The sequence below is a fragment of the Perna viridis genome, chromosome 14 (assembly GCF_037379345.1).
Source record: "Perna viridis isolate PV_CMFRI_1.1 ecotype Kerala chromosome 14, ASM3737934v1, whole genome shotgun sequence".
Classification (NCBI taxonomy): Eukaryota; Metazoa; Mollusca; class Bivalvia; order Mytilida; family Mytilidae; genus Perna; species Perna viridis.
Genome location: NC_142458.1, coordinates 6,958,180 through 6,980,971, shown reverse-complemented (window position 1 = coordinate 6,980,971; position 22,792 = coordinate 6,958,180). Strand labels below are relative to the sequence as shown.

At 34.2% G+C, this 22,792-nt stretch overlaps 1 protein-coding gene across 4 annotated transcripts; it reads right to left on the bottom strand.

Moving 5' to 3' along the window:
* Positions 1-12: 12 nt before the first annotated feature.
* Positions 13-22,181, bottom strand: LOC148597970 (uncharacterized). 4 transcript variants are annotated; one of them, XM_088560304.1, is made up of 13 exons: positions 22,031-22,180; positions 21,654-21,706; positions 17,698-17,757; positions 16,401-16,488; positions 15,622-15,720; positions 11,171-11,200; positions 8,026-8,106; positions 6,529-6,672; positions 4,141-4,176; positions 2,833-2,988; positions 2,281-2,292; positions 1,260-1,419; positions 13-244 (listed from the first exon to the last, which is right to left on the bottom strand). In XM_088560304.1, the coding sequence occupies exons 1-13, from the start codon at positions 22,071-22,073 to the stop codon at positions 64-66; spliced, it is 1,143 nt and encodes a 380-aa protein (XP_088416430.1). In that variant the 5' UTR covers positions 22,074-22,180; the 3' UTR covers positions 13-63. The 4 variants fall into 4 exon arrangements, with proteins under 4 accessions (XP_088416430.1, XP_088416432.1, XP_088416431.1 ...); XM_088560306.1 differs by lacking the exon at positions 6,529-6,672 and having other exon boundaries at positions 22,031-22,181; XM_088560305.1 differs by lacking the exon at positions 8,026-8,106.
* Between the last annotated feature and the right edge of the window lie 611 nt (positions 22,182-22,792).

The following is a 22,792-nucleotide window of genomic DNA, read 5'->3' as shown; positions in this document are numbered from 1 at the left end:
TATTAAAACAAATGTATCCAAATATTTTATTCAACATTTTACAATACACCCATAACTCCATATCTAATTTTTTGAAACTAGCGTTGATGCTGAGGGCATTATGTTAGTGTTGCAGCCGTCTCCATGGCAACAGAAGTGACATTCGAAAGCATTGGCGTTGGTAACGAAGCCATATTTTGCACAGTAGTCTTGGTCAGCTGATTCTGTGATCCATTTTGTTCGACAAGTATTTTCGTCAACACATCTATAGAAAAAAAAACAGTCGTCAAGTGTAAGTCATTGTAAGAATCAGGCGGTGGGTGAAAGCGTACGTGGATAAAATAACCAACTTTTTTGACAGTGTAAATTGGATGTGGTACTATCAGAATCAAGAAATAAAGACAAGATTCTCCGTAATATTTCATTAAACTGAGTTATAATTTCACGAGTGATTTCTCTTGAACCTCTGAGGTAAAGATAATTACATAAAAAGCTAAAATCATGGTTTTAAAAATCTCCAGTGATGCAAGGACCAGTGATTGGAAATACAGGACTTATGTGGGGAAAGTTTTATAGTCAGATCGAAGGGCTTTTGACAAATGCATTACTAGGTTTTTATCCATTTTGCCGGATTCTTACAATTTTTAAAGGACAGCAACGATGGTCCTTCCAATCATTGAGTTCAAAGTAAACTCCAGTGTATGTTTTGTTCGCAATATGAAAAAAAATCCTTGAAAGCAATTTTTGGCATTGTAGACTGAACTTTTAAAATGTCAATTCTGTTTCCCGATTGGCCTAATACTGACAATTTAATGGTGTTTGAAAAACTGTATCGAAAATTGAAATTCCGTGCTATGTGTTATTTCTGAATGAATGTAGAAAATTACAAGAAAAAGAACAAATTTTATTACGTCGACTATCTTTTGTTTAAAGATAGCACTCGTTTTGTGTACTGTTGCTTTCAGGAACTGGCGCAAAACTTTCTCCATGCATATTTCACCTAGATCAGATACTAAAGTACCAAAATTTTAAATATAGCTGAATACTTTTCATATACAAGATAAATTCTCAGTATAACAAAACACCAACAAGTATGTTTTTGTGATTACATTTTGTAATTTGCAATTTTTTTGCAAAAGGAATAATTTAAGTTTATAGAACATTTCCTATGCCAAAAGTGGCACTGATTAGCATTTTATTAAAAAAAAAAAAAGGCTAGCTATTGCTTAATGAAAAATTCGCACATACAAACCGAACAGACGAACAAACAACGAACATACCGTTTAAAAATATCTGTATTTCCTTTGCTATCCTGGTAAACATCAGTCATACAGAACTTTTCAGAACTACATGTCTTGACAGATGTATTCTGATATATATCCGACTGCCCACATGGAATTTGGCTTGTCAGATCTCCACATACATTACACTTAGCTGGAGCTGTAGATATAAACACATTTCGCTAATCAATCTTCTGCGCATTTGCTATTTAAAAGCTTTTAACTCTGCTATACTCAGCATAAACCCCAGCATCATTAGCAAATTTCAACAGTGCTTCGTAAACAGTTTCGCGCATTTGTAATGGGTAACGCGCATTCATTTTGAATTATCTAGCGGAATGATACGTATGTATTTAAGAACGGGAATGATACGTATGTATTTAAGAACGGTAAATAGGTCTGCGGAGGAGACTGCTCATCAATGTTAAAATTATACATACTAATTGCTACAGAAAGCCACTTAATGTAGGGAATTAAAACCCTCCATTGTACTTCCTGTTCTTGTGACCTCTTAATTTAGCCAATCAGATTTCAGCTTTCAGGATTATGAAAGCATTATGTAATTCGAGGATTCTGAAAGGGTCAATGAACAGAAAGCAGACTTAATCAAGTGTTGTTAGAACTTATTGCAGTGACTGATAGGAACAATTGATCCTTTCCTGTTATCTGTGGGATAGTCGATGAGCAAGGTCTACCAAAGCCCTATCTCGCGGAATTAATCACTTCACACGAAAATGTCTATTAGCAGAATCTAGTTTCAATAAGACTGACATACTGTATAAAATAGTGTTAAAACTTTTCAATTTCATTTCTGAATTCGAGTCCAGCAATTTTAAATGTTTGCTCTCTAAAGCAAGATAAACGCGGCAAATCATGCTCTTGTTCAATAACGCATCAATGAATGAAACGCGGTAGTGGTACTCCGAAAAGTAAAGTGGTCATGTTTGATTATTTTTTTTCAAAGACGGGTAATTGGGGAAAATGAAAAAAAGTATTGTTGATATTAAGATATGATACTTACCAGTCAATGAAGCTGAAAACAAATTTCAAAAAGGAACAATTACACTTCTGAAATAAGTAGTAATAATTACTGTTGTTACGATGTGTGGGAGGATATGATCCCCCACCCTCAAACATACACACGTGTACATTTTACTGTTAAATAAAAGCGAATTAATTTCAATAGTTTGCCCAATATTTCTTTAAAAATATTTCCGGAATCTGACGTTTTTTACCGTATCAGTCAACTGAAAAAAAGTATGGATGATTTCAAGAGAAGGAAATTAATTACAATCGAGTTGTGCAAAAGAAGGGTGTAGTTACTAGTATATCAAATATAAAAAACATGATACAAGATTTGTGCTCGCCCGGCGGCAAGCGTTTTCTCGACGTTGTTAACTCGTGCACAAGAGTTGCTAATTTTTTTAAAATCCTTTCATTGTACGTCAGGCTTCCATGCTACCCAATAGTATCCCTAGTTAAAAATATCTAGATTATTGCGGTTTGAGTACAAAGTATCAAAATATCAACCCAAACAACCAGGTGGCTTCGTAATATGTGAATTTGTACCCACCATAGTATTCTTTACAGTAGTTGCATGATTTTGGACATGTCTTCACGGCGTAGGCCTTTGTATCGGGCGATGCGGAGGCGCTACATAAAATAGATGAATAAACTGCCTGGGTACATCTGGAGTCGTGATCCTCACATGGTGGTAGAGTTGTCGGACCTGTTTTAATAGATAAAAAATAAATTTATTTGATTTGTAACAAAAGTTTGATTGGTCGGTTTTCTTTGAACAGACCAGGTTATTTTGTGTAACCTGGTTCGATACTATGACGTCAATAACATCGATTGGTCCACACTCCGCGATTCAACATAAAGTTTTGATAATAAATCAATAATATTTAGACTGTCACCCTCAGAAATTAAATCATACGAAATGTACATGTTTTTTTTAGTGTAATACGACTGTCTGATGTTTTTTAAGTCTCCTTTTCACGGCAATTGTCTTATTGTTGCAAATTAATATTTTCTATGTATATTTATTCTAAAAGAAAGACACAGCATCGCTCATAGCCGATAATTGCTGCCTCGGTTGAAAAGGTTAGTTTTCTTTTAAAATATACGGTCTATGTATTCGAATAGTATATAGCGTCATCAAGAACATTTTACTGCATTTAGTTCAGTCGATCTTCAGTGCCGGTCCTTAGTCAGGATCCTATCATTTATACATCAAGTGTTATGCCCATTAATTCTGCTGAGCGGGTAAATTAGTCGTTTCAGGAGACAGTCAGGCTCCGGGTGTGCGAAATTGCTCACCCTTAACTGAAGGTCCATAGACTGCCAACGACTGATATTTTTACAGATTATGGTGACTGTCGCCACAGCAAAACGTCCCTGGTACAACACCCGTTTACATTTTCTTTTCTGTCTAATTTTGACACGTCCAATTTTATGCCATTCTTAATATATCTATAGATCAAGTGATAATTCATAAAATATCACACACACTCTTGACAAATAGATATGAAGAAAGTAGTCTTTCAGAAAGAATAATGAGCTGTCAGGCATATAGACATACACCTACATGTTCAAGATACTGATTTCATAAAAGGTCGTAATTAAAAAACAAATGTGGTGAATAAGGACGTCATGTTTGCTATTTTCTATCTTGACGTCATTAGTAATTTGACTTAATCGTTTTGCAAAGTCAACTGCTGCATCTTTTAGAATTACTTTTATACTCAAAAAGAAAATGTCTTCATCACTTCAACGTTTGCTGTATTAATGGATCCAGAAATTCTGAAAAGGGGCGGGGTCGCGGACTTGGCTAAAAGTGGAAATTATTTTCATCAGTTTTCCTATTGATCGGACATACCTGACAGTGGATTCTGGGTAGGTGCAGTACCATTTCCTGTCATAAAAAGCAGTAAATATTCTTCTTCAAAAAACAAACTACGAACAAAATACAAACACACAAATTAACAAAGAAATCGATGTTCTTAAAGTAAAATTTTGCATTATAGTCCAAATTCTGTAAACGTATTAATTTTCGTGGTTGCTAATTTGCGCGGATTCTGTCAAGTGAACATCTTCGCGAGTATCAATTTTAGTGATATAGTAATATAGTGATAAAATCGATTTCACGGATACGGATTTTTTCACTTTTCTGTCCACCGCAAAAATAGCGGAAATTAGTATACCGCGAAAATTCATACGTTTATAGTAGTAATACAATGTTCAAAAGCTAACTTTTATTTTGCCTGACCGTTTCCCTGTGAGTGTTAGATTAAAACATAAATATTCTAGCAAACGTTGTGATTATATGTGCGTAATTTTGCCAACATTTGACATTTGGTTAAGTTTTTATCACAAGTTGCATGCAACATAAAAATCTTCATTTGAATACTTACGAACAATACATAAGGCTTTAGAAACTTATATTTAACTTTATTTTTAACAAGCAGCAGGGCTCATGTTTTAAATTTTAGTAATTCCATCAACTTCACAATAAAACCAAAAATTGCTCAAATACCTCTTTATTCTTAATAATTCTAGAAAAAAAACATACTATACACGTCAATCCCGAAACGATAGCACATTATCTACTTCATTGTAATAAGTATGCAGCCATTCGAGAAACTAATCTATTTTCCTATGATCTTCCTATTCCATTAACATCCAAAATCTTGCTTCATGGGTCGGATGCTCTAACTTAAGACCAAAACATACAGCTTTTTACAAATGGGCAGAAGTATATAATAGACAGTAAAATATTTGTGAACACCTAAATACAACCATTGTACATATAATGTATTTCAATCTTCTGTTTCTTTTTTTCCATATATCATATTCTATATAAAAGAATATTTTTTTCTCAAAAAAACTTGTGAGCGTGCCTAAGTACTACGTTAATTCAGTACGTCCTTGTTGTAAGGAGACGGACTTTGTATAAGCTCTGCTTGTTTCTGAATCCTTGCCATATAATTATTATATTGATTGTATATTTATTGTATTTGAATTATTACTGAATAAAATATGTTTAAATTAATTCTGGCAAAATATTTTGTTGTTTAAAGTTTGTCCTCTATTTTAGGATTAAAGCCGCTCATTTTCAACTAAATCATGTTTCCTATCAGATTCCAATTTGTTTCACTTGTTACACAAACTATTTCTTTGATCCTCTGTTCGCGCCAAATTTCGCCAAGTAAATTATTGATTACAAATTTGCTAGTGTTAATTTAAGAGTTATATCCCTTAGTTGCGGTCTATCTTCTTATTAAAGTAATGGTTCTTACCGCCGCAGAACTTTGGACATCTGTCCTATTTTGATTCACAATTAGGAACAATGTGGAAAAGAAATTTCTCTATCTGCATCCCAGGTTATATTTAGTATAGTTGTCCTCAAAATGACCGAGTCGATTCAATTGATTGCACAATTTGAAGGTCATAGAACAAAGACAAAGAAGAAAGTTATGTGTACGTGTAGCCACATGCTCCCGACGCCCCCCAAAAAATAAAGTGCAAATTCCCATAGCTCCTGTAAAAGTTGTTGAATCAAAATGGCGGCATAATTCGATCAACTACATTTGGTGAGCAACAATCCTACTCAATTTGAACACAATCCACTGAGCGGTTACTTAGGAAAGTCATGTGACCTGCGGACGGACACTGGAATTCGTGTAGCGGCGGAGGACAAACAATAAAAACAGAACGAACGGCGCAAAGAAACCGAATAAAACGGACGAAAAAAATCAACTTAAATTGAAGGTCATTACTGTTATTACAAAGCATGGGTATGTTTGTGTAAATACATAAATGTCATGCAAGTAAGTAAGGAGGTAGGCCTAGGGTAAGGGAAATAATTCTTGATATCAGTGATATGTTTGTATCATTTCCAATGTCACAAAAGCCTATCAAGCTTTTATTTGAAACATAATGAAATCAGTCCAGGTTACTTTGATGCTTAAATGAGATTGATGCAAAATGCTCAATACAAACCTTTTAATGATTTGTAAGAATAGTGTCCCTTACCCTAGGTCTTCCTCCTTAAGTAACTTAGAAAGCTAAGATCTATGGTTATTACAAATCATTGTTATGCTTGTGTAAATCATTTTACATAAATGTCACGTATAAGCATTTAAGTAACTTACACTCATTTTTTGCAAGCTTTGATGAACATGAATATGATACAAATATATCACTGATTTCAAGAGTTATATCCCTTAGCTGCGGTCTATCTTCTTCTTAAATTAATGGTTCTTACCGCCGCAGATATTGCAGAACTTTGGACATCTGTCCTTTGCTATTTTTTGAAGGGTTGGATTTAAAGACCCACACATATTAAACTGATTATTATAGCTAACGCAGGTGAAGTTTCCTGATTCGTTATCCTGGCACAAGGTTGGTCCTGAAACCAAAAGACTGTCGGAGCAAAATTAGGATATAAATCACGGAAACTCAATTTTATCATTGTTTTACCACGGGCTGGCCATTTATGTATCATTGTTAAACCCCGAGCGATAGTCAGCCCGTGGTAAAACAATGATAAAATGGAGTTTCCGTGATTTATTTCATTTCTAATAGGACTAGTTTCTTCATATTTTTTTAATTGACGTAGCCGATGTGTTACACGAAATGTTGGTCACGTGTTTGTAACTTGTGCATGTACCATGGCATGAAGAACTTTGAAGCACGTCAAATTAAAATTTTATAGACCCTTTCGGGTTAACTGTGGGATAGTCGACGAACATACATGGCTTTGGATAGAACTCTCGCAGAAGTGTTTATTTAGCATGCTCGTCGACTACCCTGCAAACAACACGGGATGTTCTGTTATAATAATAGAGGGCGAGATTGGATCGGAATATTACTGCTTTTTTGTTCTTGGCGACTGTAGAGTCAATCTTTTTTATTCTTGGCGACAGCAGAGTCAATCCTGACCTTTTATCCATCATGTTAGTATATTTGTATTAGGACCCATTTTTCTACCGGTAATTATTTTACCAAGAATTTTGATGAAGAGCAACGAACAATTGAAAGTTTCCCCTGATTAAGTTCTAAAGTTGATTTTATACAGTTGCATTTCTAAATTTGAAGAGCATGTTTTAATCTTTACGAAAAAGCTTCAACATGTGAAAAGCTACAAATCTGACTCTTCTGCGAATAAACCACAGAAAGAAGACACAAGAGGCAAGAACGATGCCGACATACTAGTATACAATATAAAGTTGGCAGATGGTCCAGCGAGATATCTTTTAACTGGATGAATATTACACATATTTTTTTCTTTGCATTATTCTGTCTTCCAATTGAAAATTTAAATATTTTTATTTAAAATTTCTTCTTTGATAGTCGATTCTTCAATTGTTTTCCCAAAACGCTCCGAAAAATGTTGACCCCACCAACATTTATTCAGTAGCAGATTACGACTAACCAGCAACCGGCATTGGCGGATCCAGACACTTTGAAAAGGAGGGGTGCTAGCCGAGGTTCCTCAGAAAAAGGGGGTGTCAGGATGAAAAGGATAAGTGAGGTAGGGCATTATTTGCCACTTTTTTGTCAATTTTACATGCGAAAATGACAAATTTCCCAATAAGAGAAAAAAAGGTGCACCCTTCACCCTGAATCCGCCACTGAACAGGAAGCCAGAATATCATTCAACTTTTAGCAAACAAAGAAAGCTAAGACTTTTTTGAAACGATTGTGGGAGTTTCCTGATGCCACAAAATTCACTCGAGTTGTACTGTATGTGCATGCATACCTACGGACACTGGGACTGTCGTCGTCGTCGTCTGCTGTATCATGGTAGACTGTGTCAGCACTGCCATTGTTGTTGAAACTCCTGACGGAAATTGAAGCGAAAATCAACTTTTCAGTATCAAATATTTTTTTATCCTGTAACTATCGTCTTCAATGTGCATACAACTTTAGGCCACGCCCACAATTATCTACGAATATACCTCAATGTATTCGGCGTGTAACGTTGAAATTCGCATTATGCCCGTCCCTAAACCTCATACACAAACACAGATTGTATTTTTTGAAAATGCAGTAATATTGTATATACATTGTATACAAATATATTGATATTCTGTTGGAGTGTAATATGGCAGGTAATCCTGAAATTTGATTGGTCAGCTCGACAGGGGGTATGAGAACATATATCCTTGTTGTAGACCCCGGAATTTGGAAGTGTACACGGGAACGTAATGCCTTTATAGAGTTAAAATAAAAATCCAATTATACTATACTAATGTTGGAAGTCAACGTCATTTTGAATGAGAAAATGAAAAATTCAATGGCGGGGCTGTTTTCATACATGTTATCTTAATGTATAACGTCACAAACGGCGTGCGTACGCGAACCGATTTGTATAAATGTACATATGAGAATTTAGTTAATTTGAGAATAACTCAAATGTAATCAAAATGTCTGGTTTGTTGTCTCTCTGCAATGTTGATATTAATAAGAGACTCTCCATATATCTTGTCCAAATTAGTTTAAGTCCTTATATTTAGTTTTCAATTGCCTGTTACGGGGCGCCGAATGGGACTTGATCTTTTTGTAATCAAAAGTCAATTCTGTGTCACATAATTCAATTTTGTGAGACAAAATTCAATTCTGTGTCACAAAATGCAATACTGTGAGACAAAATTCAATTTGCATACAAAATTATCTTTTGTGACAAAATCCAATTTTGTCAAACAAAATTGAATTTTGTGACTCAAAATAGACTTTCGTCTCACAAAATTGAATTTTGTGACACATAATTGACTTTTGTGACACCAAATTAAAAATTTGTAGTAAGTTATAAATTTTGTTAATTAGAATTCAATTTTGTTGAACAAAATTCACTTTTGTCTGTACAAAATTGAATTTTGAGTACAAAACCACGAGAGTCCCATTCGGCGCACCGCACCTGTTGGTCATAAACAAAATGCAATTTAGATTTGCGGTATATTTATGTCATCTGTACTGAATCATTGTTTACTGATAGTTAATCTTAGGCATATTCATTATGTCTTAGATTAACTAATATGTCTTGAAATCTTAAGTAGCACTCCAAGTAAGAATAATGCAAATTTGTGTTTCATGGCTGGAAAGTGTACATATTTTTTTTTATATTTTGTTTAAAATGTTATGGTTAAGAGAAATCACATGTGGCTTTTCATATAATCTGTGCTCTTAAAAGACAAAAAAAAAAACATATAGAATGTACTGTAAAATTAAAAAAAGGGAGATAACTCTGTAAATGACACTAAAATGCAATAAAAGTATTAGATTTTCAATGTGGATTATCTAAGACCAGACAGATTGGAATGAATGATAATACATTTCATCATAAAGACCCACAAAACAACTTAATAACAAAAATTTAAAACGCGCAGCCTTTTTCAGGCGTATCACATATTACAAAAGTTGCATGATTCTTACAAAGACTGGTACTAAATATCTTATAAAGCAGATTAGAAGACAAGCCAGTAGAATATATTTGATATTGTTGAATTCACTGGTATTTATATTTGTATTTGTCCTGATTTTCTTGGTCGTAAAAATTGCAGCCACATAAAGCAAAGCAGACAATAAGCAATGGGTTAAACGAAAAACATATGCTCCAATACCTGTTCCGTGCGTTGTAGATGAACGTTGTTAAGTGTCAGTTTTTGTAAGAAGCAGACAGTGGGTGAAACATAGTATAAAAAAACCCCATCATTTTGATAGTGTAATGTGACTACTTGCACGATCAGAATGAAGGAAAAAAAACCAATATTTTCAGTATGATGTTGCTGCATTGAGATATAATTTCATTGAAATGCACAGTAAATGAACATTTTTCAAGGGCAGAAAATTCTGTAAAAAATCTCATTTTCTAACATTCTATTGAAAAATTTACAAGCAAATCCAATGATGCAGACATCAAAAGATGGTCTTTTCAAATAGAGAAAGCATCCTTGAGGGAAATTATATTGTCAGATCAGTGGGGTATTGACATGCATGTTTCTGATTTTTCTCATTTTGCCTGATTTTGCCTGGTTCTTACAAATACTTACACATCATTCACAAATTCTTGCAATGTTTTTTTCCATAAATCAAGGTAGTAATAATAATAAAAAAACTATTAATTTATAAATGTATTGAACCTGATTTACTATTATACTACAAGTATTTTTAACTAACGAAGAAAAAGTTTATTTGCAGTGACATTACAGGTCCTGGTGGTTGTATGACCTAAAACTACCCATACACATTTTCTCGCATGTAATCCAGGTGCGGATTCATACATTTTGAAAAGGGGGTTGGGTTTCATATAGAGGTTCCAGAAAATTCGGTTTCTAAGGTACTGTTTGCTCATTTTTGTTCACTTCTTTGCTCCAAATGAAAATGAAAAAAAAAGCAAAAAGGGCAGTTCGACTACCAGAACCCCCGGCCTCTGGATCCGACACTGCAATTTATTATTGAGACCATTATTCGACTTTCCCCTAACATGAACAGTTTCAAAGTTAGGACAATGACCATACCAAATATTAAAAATGTTTTAAAACATATACATCGAATCAAACTTATAGTTTTCACAATGGAAAAAAAATAGAAGGCAATTTTTTGTGGAAAAAATATCTTAGTGACTATGTCTTTCACGTATTGGCAAAAGTGTCCGTTTTTTCATTAGCGCAAACCCTCGTTGTCAATCTCCTTCTTTTTATATACATGGTACATCTCTACGACGCTTCTGGACAAGAATTAATGTAAATTCAGAAATAACTGGCTTCGGAGAACTTTTTAACATGATTGATTTTTTATATTGATCAAAACCGCACAAAAATGTAACCGCATTTTCGGATAAAACTCCAAATTGCAATGATCATCACACAAAATACTTCCTGAAAATACAATATGACTGTACTCACCACCTGATCCTTGTGTTGTTACCACCGCCCCTATAATAAACAAAACTTCGTGTACTGTACTATAGATATACTGGTCACGCTGTTGTGTTTTTGCGGAAGTAAAAAATTTCGAGAATTTTTACCAAAAGGCATTTTGTTTTTAGCTCACCAGGCCAAAAGGCCATTTGAACTATTGCCATCACTTTGTGTCGTCGTCATCGTCCGTTAATCTTTTAAACTATCTTCTCCTCTGAAACTACTAAATAGAATGTGACCAAAAATGTGATTAAAATCTTGCAGAGATTAAAAATGTTTAGCGTGATGGAATGGACCTACACCACAATTTTCAGAAAGACCCATTGACTAAATAATGAGTTGTGGGTCCTGAAATGGAATTTTTTCCCGGAATTTTACATTTTCAACTTAAAAATCTCTCCTCAGAAACTACTAAATGGATTGCAAGAAAACTTAGCATGAATGTTATTTAGAAAATCTTTGACAATTTATGCGTGGCTATTTTCGATCTTGCGAAAAACATGGCCGCCGTTACAAAAAAAAACCCATAAGGGTCAAACTACAGAATTTTGCAAGTAACTCAGGAGTTTGTTAAAAAAAAACTAAAATCTATCGCTGGAATAAAATTGTTCAGCATGATAAGTTGGACCTATGTTGAAATTTTCAGAAAGATCCATCGAAGGATAAATGAGTTATGGGTCCTGAAATGGATTTTTTCCAAGAATTTTTTTATTTCCAACATTGAAAATCTTTTTCGAACTACCTGATGGATTATAATAAAACTTTGCATGAATGTACCTTACAATATCCTGAGCAATCTGTGTGTGTCGATCTTTGATTCGCCATAAACCATGGCAAATGTTACTTAAATAGACCATAGGGGGTCAAATGGGAGATCTTTAGAAAAAACTCGTAAACACATGGGTTGAGCTAAATTCTGACAGGATAAAATTGATAGGCATGGAGAGACCGACCTATGCCTAATGTTCATATAGATCTGTTAACCAAAGTCAGTTCTTGCCCTTGAAAAGTAAAACATAATACTATGAGCGATTAATTTTATATATTAAAACCCGGTAAATAACTAAGATGCTCCCTATTGATCAAGTGATTCTTGTACTAAGTGAGCAATTCAGGCACTCTAGAACGTCTGTTTTTTTTTTTTTTACAAAATCGCATATAAAAAAATACAAGGAATGTGGGTAATTCAAATTTGTTAATTCTTGTACTAACTGGGACTTTCTTGGTCATACCATAGATAGATGATATATTCAATATATTATACTTCATACAAAAATCTTAATTTCTGATTGGATAATGGGTGATGAGTTATTCTAGGCTATTCCCTGCAAATCCTTACTTGCCCCGCCCCAACTGAACATGTGATTGGCGGATCGATATATCACCACAGCGGCAGCGATGTATCACACAATATATCACCCTCCTCTAGGATATATCACCTTCGACGTCATGATATATCGCACTCTCGTATTCAATATAATATAAAACATACTGCCTGTAGTAGAGGGTGTTTCGTGTGGTATATTTACCTCGTGTGATACTACAGCGTAACACCCTCTACTACAGGCATTATGTGTATTATGTATACAGTATATGTGTGAGCGTCACAGGTATGTGCATAAGAGTAGATCATCTAGTGCCCGTTGGCAAATAGTATAAGTCATTAAATGGGTTGGATGCAATAGACCAGAATATTTGTCCTGATGTACTGAGAATGATCAAGTGTTCTATTGCACGAGGACAACGGCCAACGGCCGAGTGCAATAGAACACTTGATCATTCTCAGTACCAAAGGACAAATCTTCTGGTCTATTGCATCCAATCCATTTAATAACTGTTTTATTACCAAATTTGTCTATGAGATATAATAAAGAATGGAAATAGGGAATATGTCAAAGAGACAACCATTCGACCAGGAATAGGAAATTGACCGCTCCATGTTTACGAATTGGCAGACGAGAGTCACATCTACGTTTTTACACACGAGTTTTTTGTGTGTAAATTCCAATTCAATGAAGCGCTTAGAAAAAGTTCAATCAAATCAAATCAACCAAAAGGCTTAGATAAAGGTCATTACGGGGTCAGTGCAATAGACTCCTCAAGGAGACTATTGCATCGTGCAAAGGTACATCGACAGTGCAATAGATCGCCCTGTCCTGAATAAATTTGGAAAATAGAGAAAAATATGTGTATATTTAATAAACAAGATAAAACCTTATAATTAGGTAATAAATAAACCTATTGGTCACAACTGCCGGGTAGTACTTGTCCAGCATTTACTTCCGTGAGAAATAATACATTTTCGGTAGTTTGTTCAATACCAAACCCTACCAGGCGAAGGAATGTGTTGTGTATGCTGAACGACCACCATGCTCTTAAGACGAGTCTATAAAATCTTGAGCTATTCGGAGCCATAGCTATGATTATAATGAACTTTTAGTGCAGGTATGGAGGTATGGAGGTACTTCATCTTTACACGATTTGGTATTGTGTTTTCTTAAACATGTATTTTACATATAGAAGTTCTTCGCGTATATAAAATCGGTAGTGTTCATGGCTGTAGGAAATATCCTCCTAGGAAATCAGATCTGGAATGTAGGAATTATATATACATGTACATAGCAGAGTGAACCGTATGCATGTACCAAGAAGGTGGCTACATTTGTTTCTGGGGACGGTTGTGGCAGAGTTTCGTCGGATCTCACTAGGCTATGACAAAATAAGTAGACCCAAACCATCACTTAAAAGAAAATATTTTTATGCACTGACTCGTATCAATTGTATGAAGGCTTTCAACACACCAAGATCTTCCGCCCCCTGAATCTTTCCCTGCATAGTTTGTATGTGGGTAGTAAAATGATAATGAAGTAAATAGGAAACTCAAACCCCCGGAGAGCGTCCGGTGTTTACGCTTCAGAATCTTTTGATTGACGGATTGATTATTGGGGTTTAACGCCCGAGCAGCAATATTTCAGCTATATTCAGGCGATGAACATGAAATGATGATGATGAAATTTAAAAAGGGATGGGACACAAGGATTATAGGGTCGATAAATTTTGATTGCCACAAGATAAAAGGGAGGGATGGGTAAGGTCGGGCAATTTAGCCTCCTGTAGCGGAGCGCAAAGGTTCCTACTCCTATCGAATACCATAGCAGGGTTCTTTAACGTGCGAAGAACGTGGCATCTTTCCCAACACGGTGGACCACTATGGTTTGCGGTCAGGTTTTCCGTATGATATCCTGACAACCCCAGCATGTAACACGCCAGGGGTACCCCATTCCACCAACTGGGGCACACATCCCAGTTGCTCAGTGGACAGAGCGCCTAGCCCCCGGCTAGGTTTCTGAGCACTATTTAGTCGCCTTTTACGACAAGCTTAGGACTGCTGCAGACCTATTCTTTTAACACCCGGACCTGCACGGGGCCAGAACCTTTTGGTGTTGGGGTGGTGTTTTAAACAGTATTCACTTTTCAAACATAATGTACGAGAATTTCGAAAGACCTGTCTGCAGTGGTTAAAATGTTCATCTACGTGGATCTTAGCATACTCGGAGATCGTATCAAATTTAGTCTTGGGTACTTTAAAAAAAACAAAATGTATACGGCACAGAGCAATGCAATATATATTACCTACCCTAATTTTGGGTGCCTTCTCTATCATTTAATTTTATTGACAATGAACACTAAACATTGAACATTCAACTTTAGATTTCCTCCCCATTAATTCGAAGTTAAATATTATTTAAAAAAGAAACCCCTATAACTACCTTCCCTATCTTAGAAGTTATTATTATATAAATTTAGATGAAATGCACAATGGAAAAATGGCGGGAAAATCCCGCACATTTTCATTATACAAGTGGTAAAAATATTTAAGTCACAAATGCTTAAGGATAAAGTTAAATAGCTTATTAGTTGTTTTCTAGGTGTATTTGATATTTATGAGAAAAAGGCCTGCTACTCATTACCTGATTCTTACACAAAATTGTCCGTAAGTAGCTGCCTTTGTAAGAATCATGCAAAATTTGAAAAATGTGATACACACCCCAAAAGGCTACATACTTTTATTTTTGAAAATAAGTTGTTTTATAGGTCTATATTATGAAATGTGTAATTATTCATTCACACCTGTCTGCTCTTGTGAGATTAATCAACATTGAAAATCCAATAGATTCTGTTATATTTGAGTGTCATTTACAGAGTTATCTCCCTTAATTTTGAAATCTACAGTGGATTCTTTATAATTTTTATCTCTTAAGAATACGGGATATATTAAAAAACCGAATGTTATTTTTGTTTACTATGGCAATTCAAACAAAATATCAAAAATAGAAATATGTAGGCTTTTCTTCCACAAATCACATTTTGCATGATTCTTAGATGGAGTGCTACTTAAAACCTAATTTTTCGTTTGGCCTAAGAAGATAACTTACCCATTGTCGTCTGCGCTTGCGTTGGACCCTGCGTTGGCGACTGTGTTGGAGCTTGCGTGGCTGGTGGCTGAGTGGGCTTTGGAGTCGCTAGTTGCCTTGCTGAAAGGTGAATATATTTCTGAACGTTTCTTGTTAAAATCTTTAATAAACTGTTATATCTTTGTTATAATTCATTCAAATCTATATAAAGTAACTTCAGTTATATACAAGTTGCTTTCTTTCAGTTCTTGTATGTTTATTTTTATTTATTTTTAGCATGAGTGTTTCATTGTTAGATAACATGTAAAAATGAAAAGGAACCCTGCTAGATCATGATAGCTTACGTGCGACAACATTTTTTATCTATGGTATATATAAATGACATTGTCTGTCTATCTATTGGACGACCTGTCCTTTCACATATCTGAAAGCTCAGCTCTTTCACAAATGGACAAGAGATATGTTTATGAAATTGTGTAAGATATAAATATGTGTATTATGTTGTTCGATGCATTTGATGTAAAAAAAATTTTAGGAGGGTTAGATATGATATGTAGATGTGCATGTGGATGAAATTATTGTGTAATTTCTACCATATGAGATAGTCAAACTTAAGGGTTTTAACATTTAATTCCAATTTTAGCGTGGGCGGGGGTTATTTTTTTGTGAGCTTGTTTATGGCATTTCTCGATTTTTTTTCGAGAATATCCGAATGAAACATATTTTCTGTAGAATACTAAAAATATTAATCGAAACATACTGCACGTTATGTTTTTAGCATAGTTTTTGTTAGTGATTACCCATAGCATCAGCGCATGCCTGGTCAAGACAGAAACAATGACTACCGGGATGGTGGGCTCCCATACACATCTGATGCTCTTCGTGGTGCTGTGAATATCAAATATTGAATTGAAAACCAAACCATATAAAATTCATATACCGTCCGGCATTGGTAGTAAAAATATTAGTGGTTTTTCTTCCGAGATAGCTCTTTTAAGTCATGTTGTGCACTTGAGCTTTAGCAATAGATCAGGTAGGCTTTTTAACACATTAAAACAACAGTTTTGAAGAAACAAATGTGTTGGAAGTTACAAAAAGTGCTACCTTTTCAACTTAATTGTTATATTATTATTTTATGAATTGTCTTGGGGACACCTTGAACAATATGCATTTCAACATTCGCTTCCATGTATATAAACACATTATGATCATTAAAACACGTGGTGAAACGTTTCAAAATGTCCATGTGAATCGAAGCGTTTTCTGAACTTACGTGTGAAAGCTGCATAACATTCCATAGCATCGCTGCATGTATTGCATTGTAGTTAAATGAAACGATTATTCGATTCCCATAACAAAAACAAAACAAAATGATTTTACGGACCCCCAACCCCCGAAATAAAAATATCGAAGGTCACCATTAGAGCTGTACATTGATATTTTTGTAGTGAAAACTAATAACCCTATATAGATGCAAAAACATGTGTTGACTTATTAAGGTTAAGCAAAAATTAAAACAAAACAGCGCTTTTGTTCCTAATATATGTATTCAACATGTCAAAATGTATCCAACTTGGAGTGTAAAGGCTTGAAGTGTAGGCAACTGATACAGTAAAACCAGTGTAATATGCTGATGATCTGTCTAAACCAGTAATCCTCTTAAGACCCTTCACATCAATTTCAAAACATTAGAAGCCAAACACCTTCGTAAACCAAATCCCACCAATCCCAAAAAGGTTCGGTTGAGACCGGTGTCACTGCATGTAAGCCTAATAAGGACGGAGCCTCAGCGTAATTTGGATGTGAGTTTGCTAGCATTTTTTGTGTCACGTCTTGTTTTCATTTTTCACATTCACTACATTAATTGTTCATGTAGATCGTCTTCATTTCCAGTTTTCGGCGTTCAGGCCATGTACTTGAATTTTTTTTGTTTCTCAATTGTCCCATTTTTAGACGATTCATTATTCTGCGCAGGAAGTCTCGTGCATTCCCGTAGGTCGAGACATCAGCCGATGCATTATAAACGAAGTCGTTACTTCAGTATGAAAAGAATCTGATAGACAAAACGCAATATAATAATATATGTTATTTACTTACACCGTGCCCGTGGTGAGTGTAGCATGACGCTCTCCGTTCATCTAAAAATATTTGGCAGTACTGAAAAGAAAAAAAAATATGAGACAAATAAAAAAATAAAAGTAACCTTCGATTAAATGTCTGTCTTTGTAAGAATTATGCAGCGGGTGAAATATGGTCAGAAAAGAAACACCACTTTCATAGTGTATGTAATTTTACTGTTTGTACCATCGGTCTGAAGAAATGAAAATAAAAACTTAAAATTTTGGCGAAATGAGTTAGAATGCAAACTAAATGAATACTTTAGGGGCAAATAACGCTGTCGAAAAGTTTAACTTTCTAACATTCTGTAGAAAGATTTCCTATCATCTCCGAATCCAGTGATGCAAATATCGAATCGAATAATTTTTCACATTTTGCTTTGTTCTTACAACGACCTATGCATAATTATAGAATAGATCCTTTTGTGCTACATGTAATTGTAGATTGATCGATGAGCATGCGTTGGGCATGCTCAACATACACTACCGCGAGGAAAATTCTTTTACTATACCCAAACCCTAGCTCCGGGGTGTGTATACTGAGCATGCTCTTCAACTTGCCACAAAAGGATCTATTATAAAAAAAAACAGAGCTGTGGTAGTTTAACATCCATTGAATAGAAAATGAATGGAAATACGGATACAATGTAGAATGGAATGTAGATATATCCTAGAATGAATGTTTTGATTTTATTTGTCTATTTATGCAAGACTCAGTGATCGACGGATCTGAGAGATGACAGAGTTCAGGAGATGGAAATTCCTTTCTTGTTGGAAAATTGTGTGAATTGTATGCAAACATTGGGCAAACATGGGCTGATTGATGGAATCCCTTTACTTAATAAATAAAGGGATCTACCCCGTCATCGGATTTTTTTCAAATGACCCATAAATCTCGACATTTAGATAATATAAAATGAATAAAGTTTACCCACCATCCGCCACTCCCTAACAAAAGACAACAGCAAAAAAAAAACAAAAAAAAAAAAACGAAACAGCTTTTGTTGATTAACCCACAAATTGTCTCAATTCCAGTTAGCGCCATTGGAATACTCGATCTATTGTAAGAGATTTTTGTCGACTGACTTTTTACATTTTCAAGATTTACGAACTTCAACAATCCAATATAATATGGGCATACTTAACGTATCAATAGCGAACAAAGTTCAAGCTGCGGCCGCATGCACAGCGAGAGCGGAGATCCGTACGGCAACATGCATGTACAAGTTTGCGGGGTGCAGAATTACATGTTCCAGAAGTGGTATGTCCGAAGAGAATATAAAATAACAATAAGTGTCACCAACGCTTATTTCAAAAACTAAAACGATTTCTTGAACGTCTTAATATCAATCTTAAATATCGAAAGATGATTGGAAATGTTTTATATGACTTATTTTCAAAAAATATATAATTCTGTAAGCGCATGCTCATAAGATCATTGTATATTTCTTTAACGGAAAAGAACTTCATGAGGAATATGTACTTGTGTCTAATCCCATTGTACGTTATTCGAAAAATAAAATATGTTTTAACTAAATTGGAAGTGCGAACAATACTTATATTATGAGAACTTCCGTGGCACGTCGTATTTATTTTTATTCCAATAGACCCTTTTGTGCTAACGGTAGGTAATCGATGAGCATGCGTAGAGCATGCTCAATATACACTAATCCGCGAGGAAAATTCTTTTGTTCTACCCAAGCCCTACCTCGCGTAAGTGTATATTGAGTAATGCTCACAAACTTACCACAAAAGGGTCTATTTTAGATATCTTATGTAATTAAGTAGGTATCGTTTATAAAGTTAATGAAATATCTAATAGAGATATCTTAAATGATTATATTAATAAGATATCTCATATACTTTATAAGATATCTTATAAAATTTATGAAATAACTTATATACTTAGTGAGATATCTTATAAAATTCTTATAATGAGATGTCTTATTTATAAACTATACTAGATATCTTGAAAATAAAATTTTATATAAAAGTAAACAGAAGATATCTACAAATTGGAATAGATATAAATATGGCGTTCCATAAACGTCGCATTAATATCAATGTCACCGCTTTCACTTTCGTTCCAATCTAAGTTCCAAAGACAATTACATATATGCGGTGAAAAACACACACTTACTTATTGTTATAATAGTTCATATACTTTTATGATGATTTTATTTCAAATAAATATGAATAATCAACGATCTCTGCTGACTAAGTACCGCTCATGCATGTGCCTACAACTTTTTGCCATTTACAGAACAAGCTAATAAAAAAAGAAATGCCGTGCTCGCTTATATAGGAAATGCCTACTCCACATAACAGGACGGTCACCATAACAGTAATTAATATGAATTTAACCTTTGACAATAGAAGTTCTGGGAGCCCGATTTTTTTTAAAACAGGAAGTTCACATGTAGTGCTGAGTACTAGTTTCGTATAATGAAGAAAAGTCAAAATGTTCATAGCTCTCTTATTAAAAATGTTAAATCATGAAGGAAAATAAAATATATTTAATGTTAAATTGTTTAATTCACTACAATATCAATCTATTTCGTCCTCCTACAGGTTACACCTGCATAATTTTATTTTTTAAAGAGGAACAGAAACCCAATTGTCGAAATAGAGTAAATTTAAGAGTATTATTTAAGTATGGGTCAGTCTAAATATCAGACTGGGTATGATTTATAATATATCAAAATAAATAATCAATGAATCTGTTCAAACACAATTGATACGTCCTAAAAACAACTCTTCCTGTATTCGTTACCTTGGGTCTGCCAAATAGAGCGAGATAATTTTTGACTGGTTGTAGTGGAAAAAATCTGGCGGGATATTTTCCTGCTTTTTTTCCTTTAGTAGAACGTAACGGAACTTAAGTTTTGATATCTCCAGTGACTAACTTGAGTTTGTGTTATCGTTGTCGAATACAGTTTCTATGAGGCCGTTCTGAATGATTTCCTCAAAAGATCTTTGGGATTAAGATTTGCATGAATCACTATAAGCTTCTGCCTGGTTTTACGTCAGAGCTATACTACCAAATTTGAAAAATTTATTGACAACAAAAATGACAGAATTTGTTTTCCTTTTCTTGTTTACAACCAACTTTTGGATTTAGATCTTTCTATATACTTGAATCTAATGTTGCTAATAAAAGTTAACTCCCTGAAACATGTACAGCATATAATATATATTATATAATATTTCAATACATATTATATGTATTTTTATACTTTATAGTTAATGGTAAAATTCGTGTATAACATTATAATGATGTGATATATTTGACGATAGATTAGGTAGAATGCATTATGATAGACTCTAGAAATGAAAGTTAATCGATTTCTCTTGTCTAAAATCGTTTTAAAAATCTGACAACACATGTTTATCTGACAGAACCATAGGAATAAATTAGGAACAAACAAAAGAAAGGATTTTTTTTTTACAGTTTTTTGTGCTAGTTTTTGTTAATTTGTTTTGGTTTTTCTTTCTTCAAATAGATGTCTTTAAGAAGCAGTCTTTATAAAAATCAGACAGGAGGTGATTCATGCAATTGTCAAAATCCTATAAAATTCAGTTTTAATTTTTGTTCAGAAATAGTTACTGATCACGTAAACAGCCTTAAGTTTTTCGTTTGGTTGATGCTCTTTTGAGATAAAAAAAAACAACATATAGATTGTACGTTATCTTGGCTCTTTGCAAGAGTTATCGTTCTTGAGCATGTTTGATAAGGTTGCTTTTAGTGGGAGATAAATGAAAGATTTTCTCAAAAGTGCAGATCTGAATAAAGAAATAATTACCGTGATGTAAAAAAGAGCATGTGTAGACTGAAAAAAAGTAGTTTGTTGTTTTTATTTTTTTTTTACCATGAATCATTATACTATTGGCAGTGTCTGAATTTTATATGAACTGGTACTTAAGTCTTATATATACCTGGTTACTTCCTGTGCAGACTTCACCGAAACAGAATATTGCATAACTTTTTTCTACAATATAAATTTGGATATCTCATGATCAAAATATATAAAAGAGACATGAAAAATCAAGCAAGTTTATTGGAATAACCAAAATATGACCACTCGTGCCAAGAACGCATAAAGATTTAACTTGTACGCGGAACAAGTTCCGCACACTTTTTAAATCTAGGCATTCTTCGGCACTCATGATCATTCACTCTTTCCAACTAATTATCCTATTACTATCACGTCACGTCTCTCATTATGTGTTCAATATCGGGTTATCTCCAGGTTGCAAGTGTGACATTTAATTTTTAATATATTCCTTTCACCTTTTAGAAACGAAAATCTTACCAAATAAGGTGGCCAAAAGAAAGAATACTACCAGGCCAGCCATCTTGTCTGCGAAAATCCGTATTTAAACTCAATTTTTATTGTCATAGGTCATTTGGCCATATCGGTAGTGACCCTTCTTTGGTCTAAAAACAACGTAGACATGAAATTATGTCACGTATATCTTAAGTAAGGTCTTCACGTAGATAAGAATGGTCTGTCATGATATTACAGGAAATGGTAAAAGTTAGTCGTATTTATGGACATTAGCTCAATGATTCGGAAAAAAATCACTTGTTTTTAGGGACATGTTATGATGTATCGCTGTCCGTGCGTCCAGTGACACTTTGTGTGCGATTAACCCTGAAGCTTTTAATGATTCAGTGCAATGAATGTCTTTCGAATTTCCGGGATTCCAGATTATCTTTTGCACAAATATAAAACGCACGTTTCCATCGCAGAGGGGTAGGACTACCATAAACCATTCCTATGGAATGAACACGCCCCTAAAAATACTTATTTCAAAATCAAAATGTTAGGAGAAAGTGGTCTTTAAAGGTGTTTTCAATTTATAAACAAGAGGCTCTCGGACCCACAGCACGGTTAAGGCCATTTTAAGTGAAAATAATCTTAAAAGTTGCATTCTACAGTACAACTGTTTTAAAATGACTAAAATAGGTATTAGACGTTTTCTATGAGGTTTGTTTGATAAAACAGGTTTTAAAGCTGCATTAGCTGCCAAATTTGTTCAGTTTTGATTCTACTGAAATTTGCTAATTCAAT

Excerpts from the sequence above, each read along its gene's own strand:
- LOC148597970 (XM_088560304.1), bottom strand. The coding sequence starts at position 22,073 with ATGGCTGGCCTGGTAGTATTCTTTCTTTTGGCCACCTTATTTG. Across the intron at positions 6,673-8,025 it reads GACAGTCCCAGTGTCCGTAG|GACCAACCTTGTGCCAGGAT; the intron begins GTATGCATGCAC and ends TTTTGGTTTCAG. Across the intron at positions 245-1,259 it reads AATACAGATATTTTTAAACG|ATGTGTTGACGAAAATACTT; the intron begins GTATGTTCGTTG and ends TTTTTTCTATAG.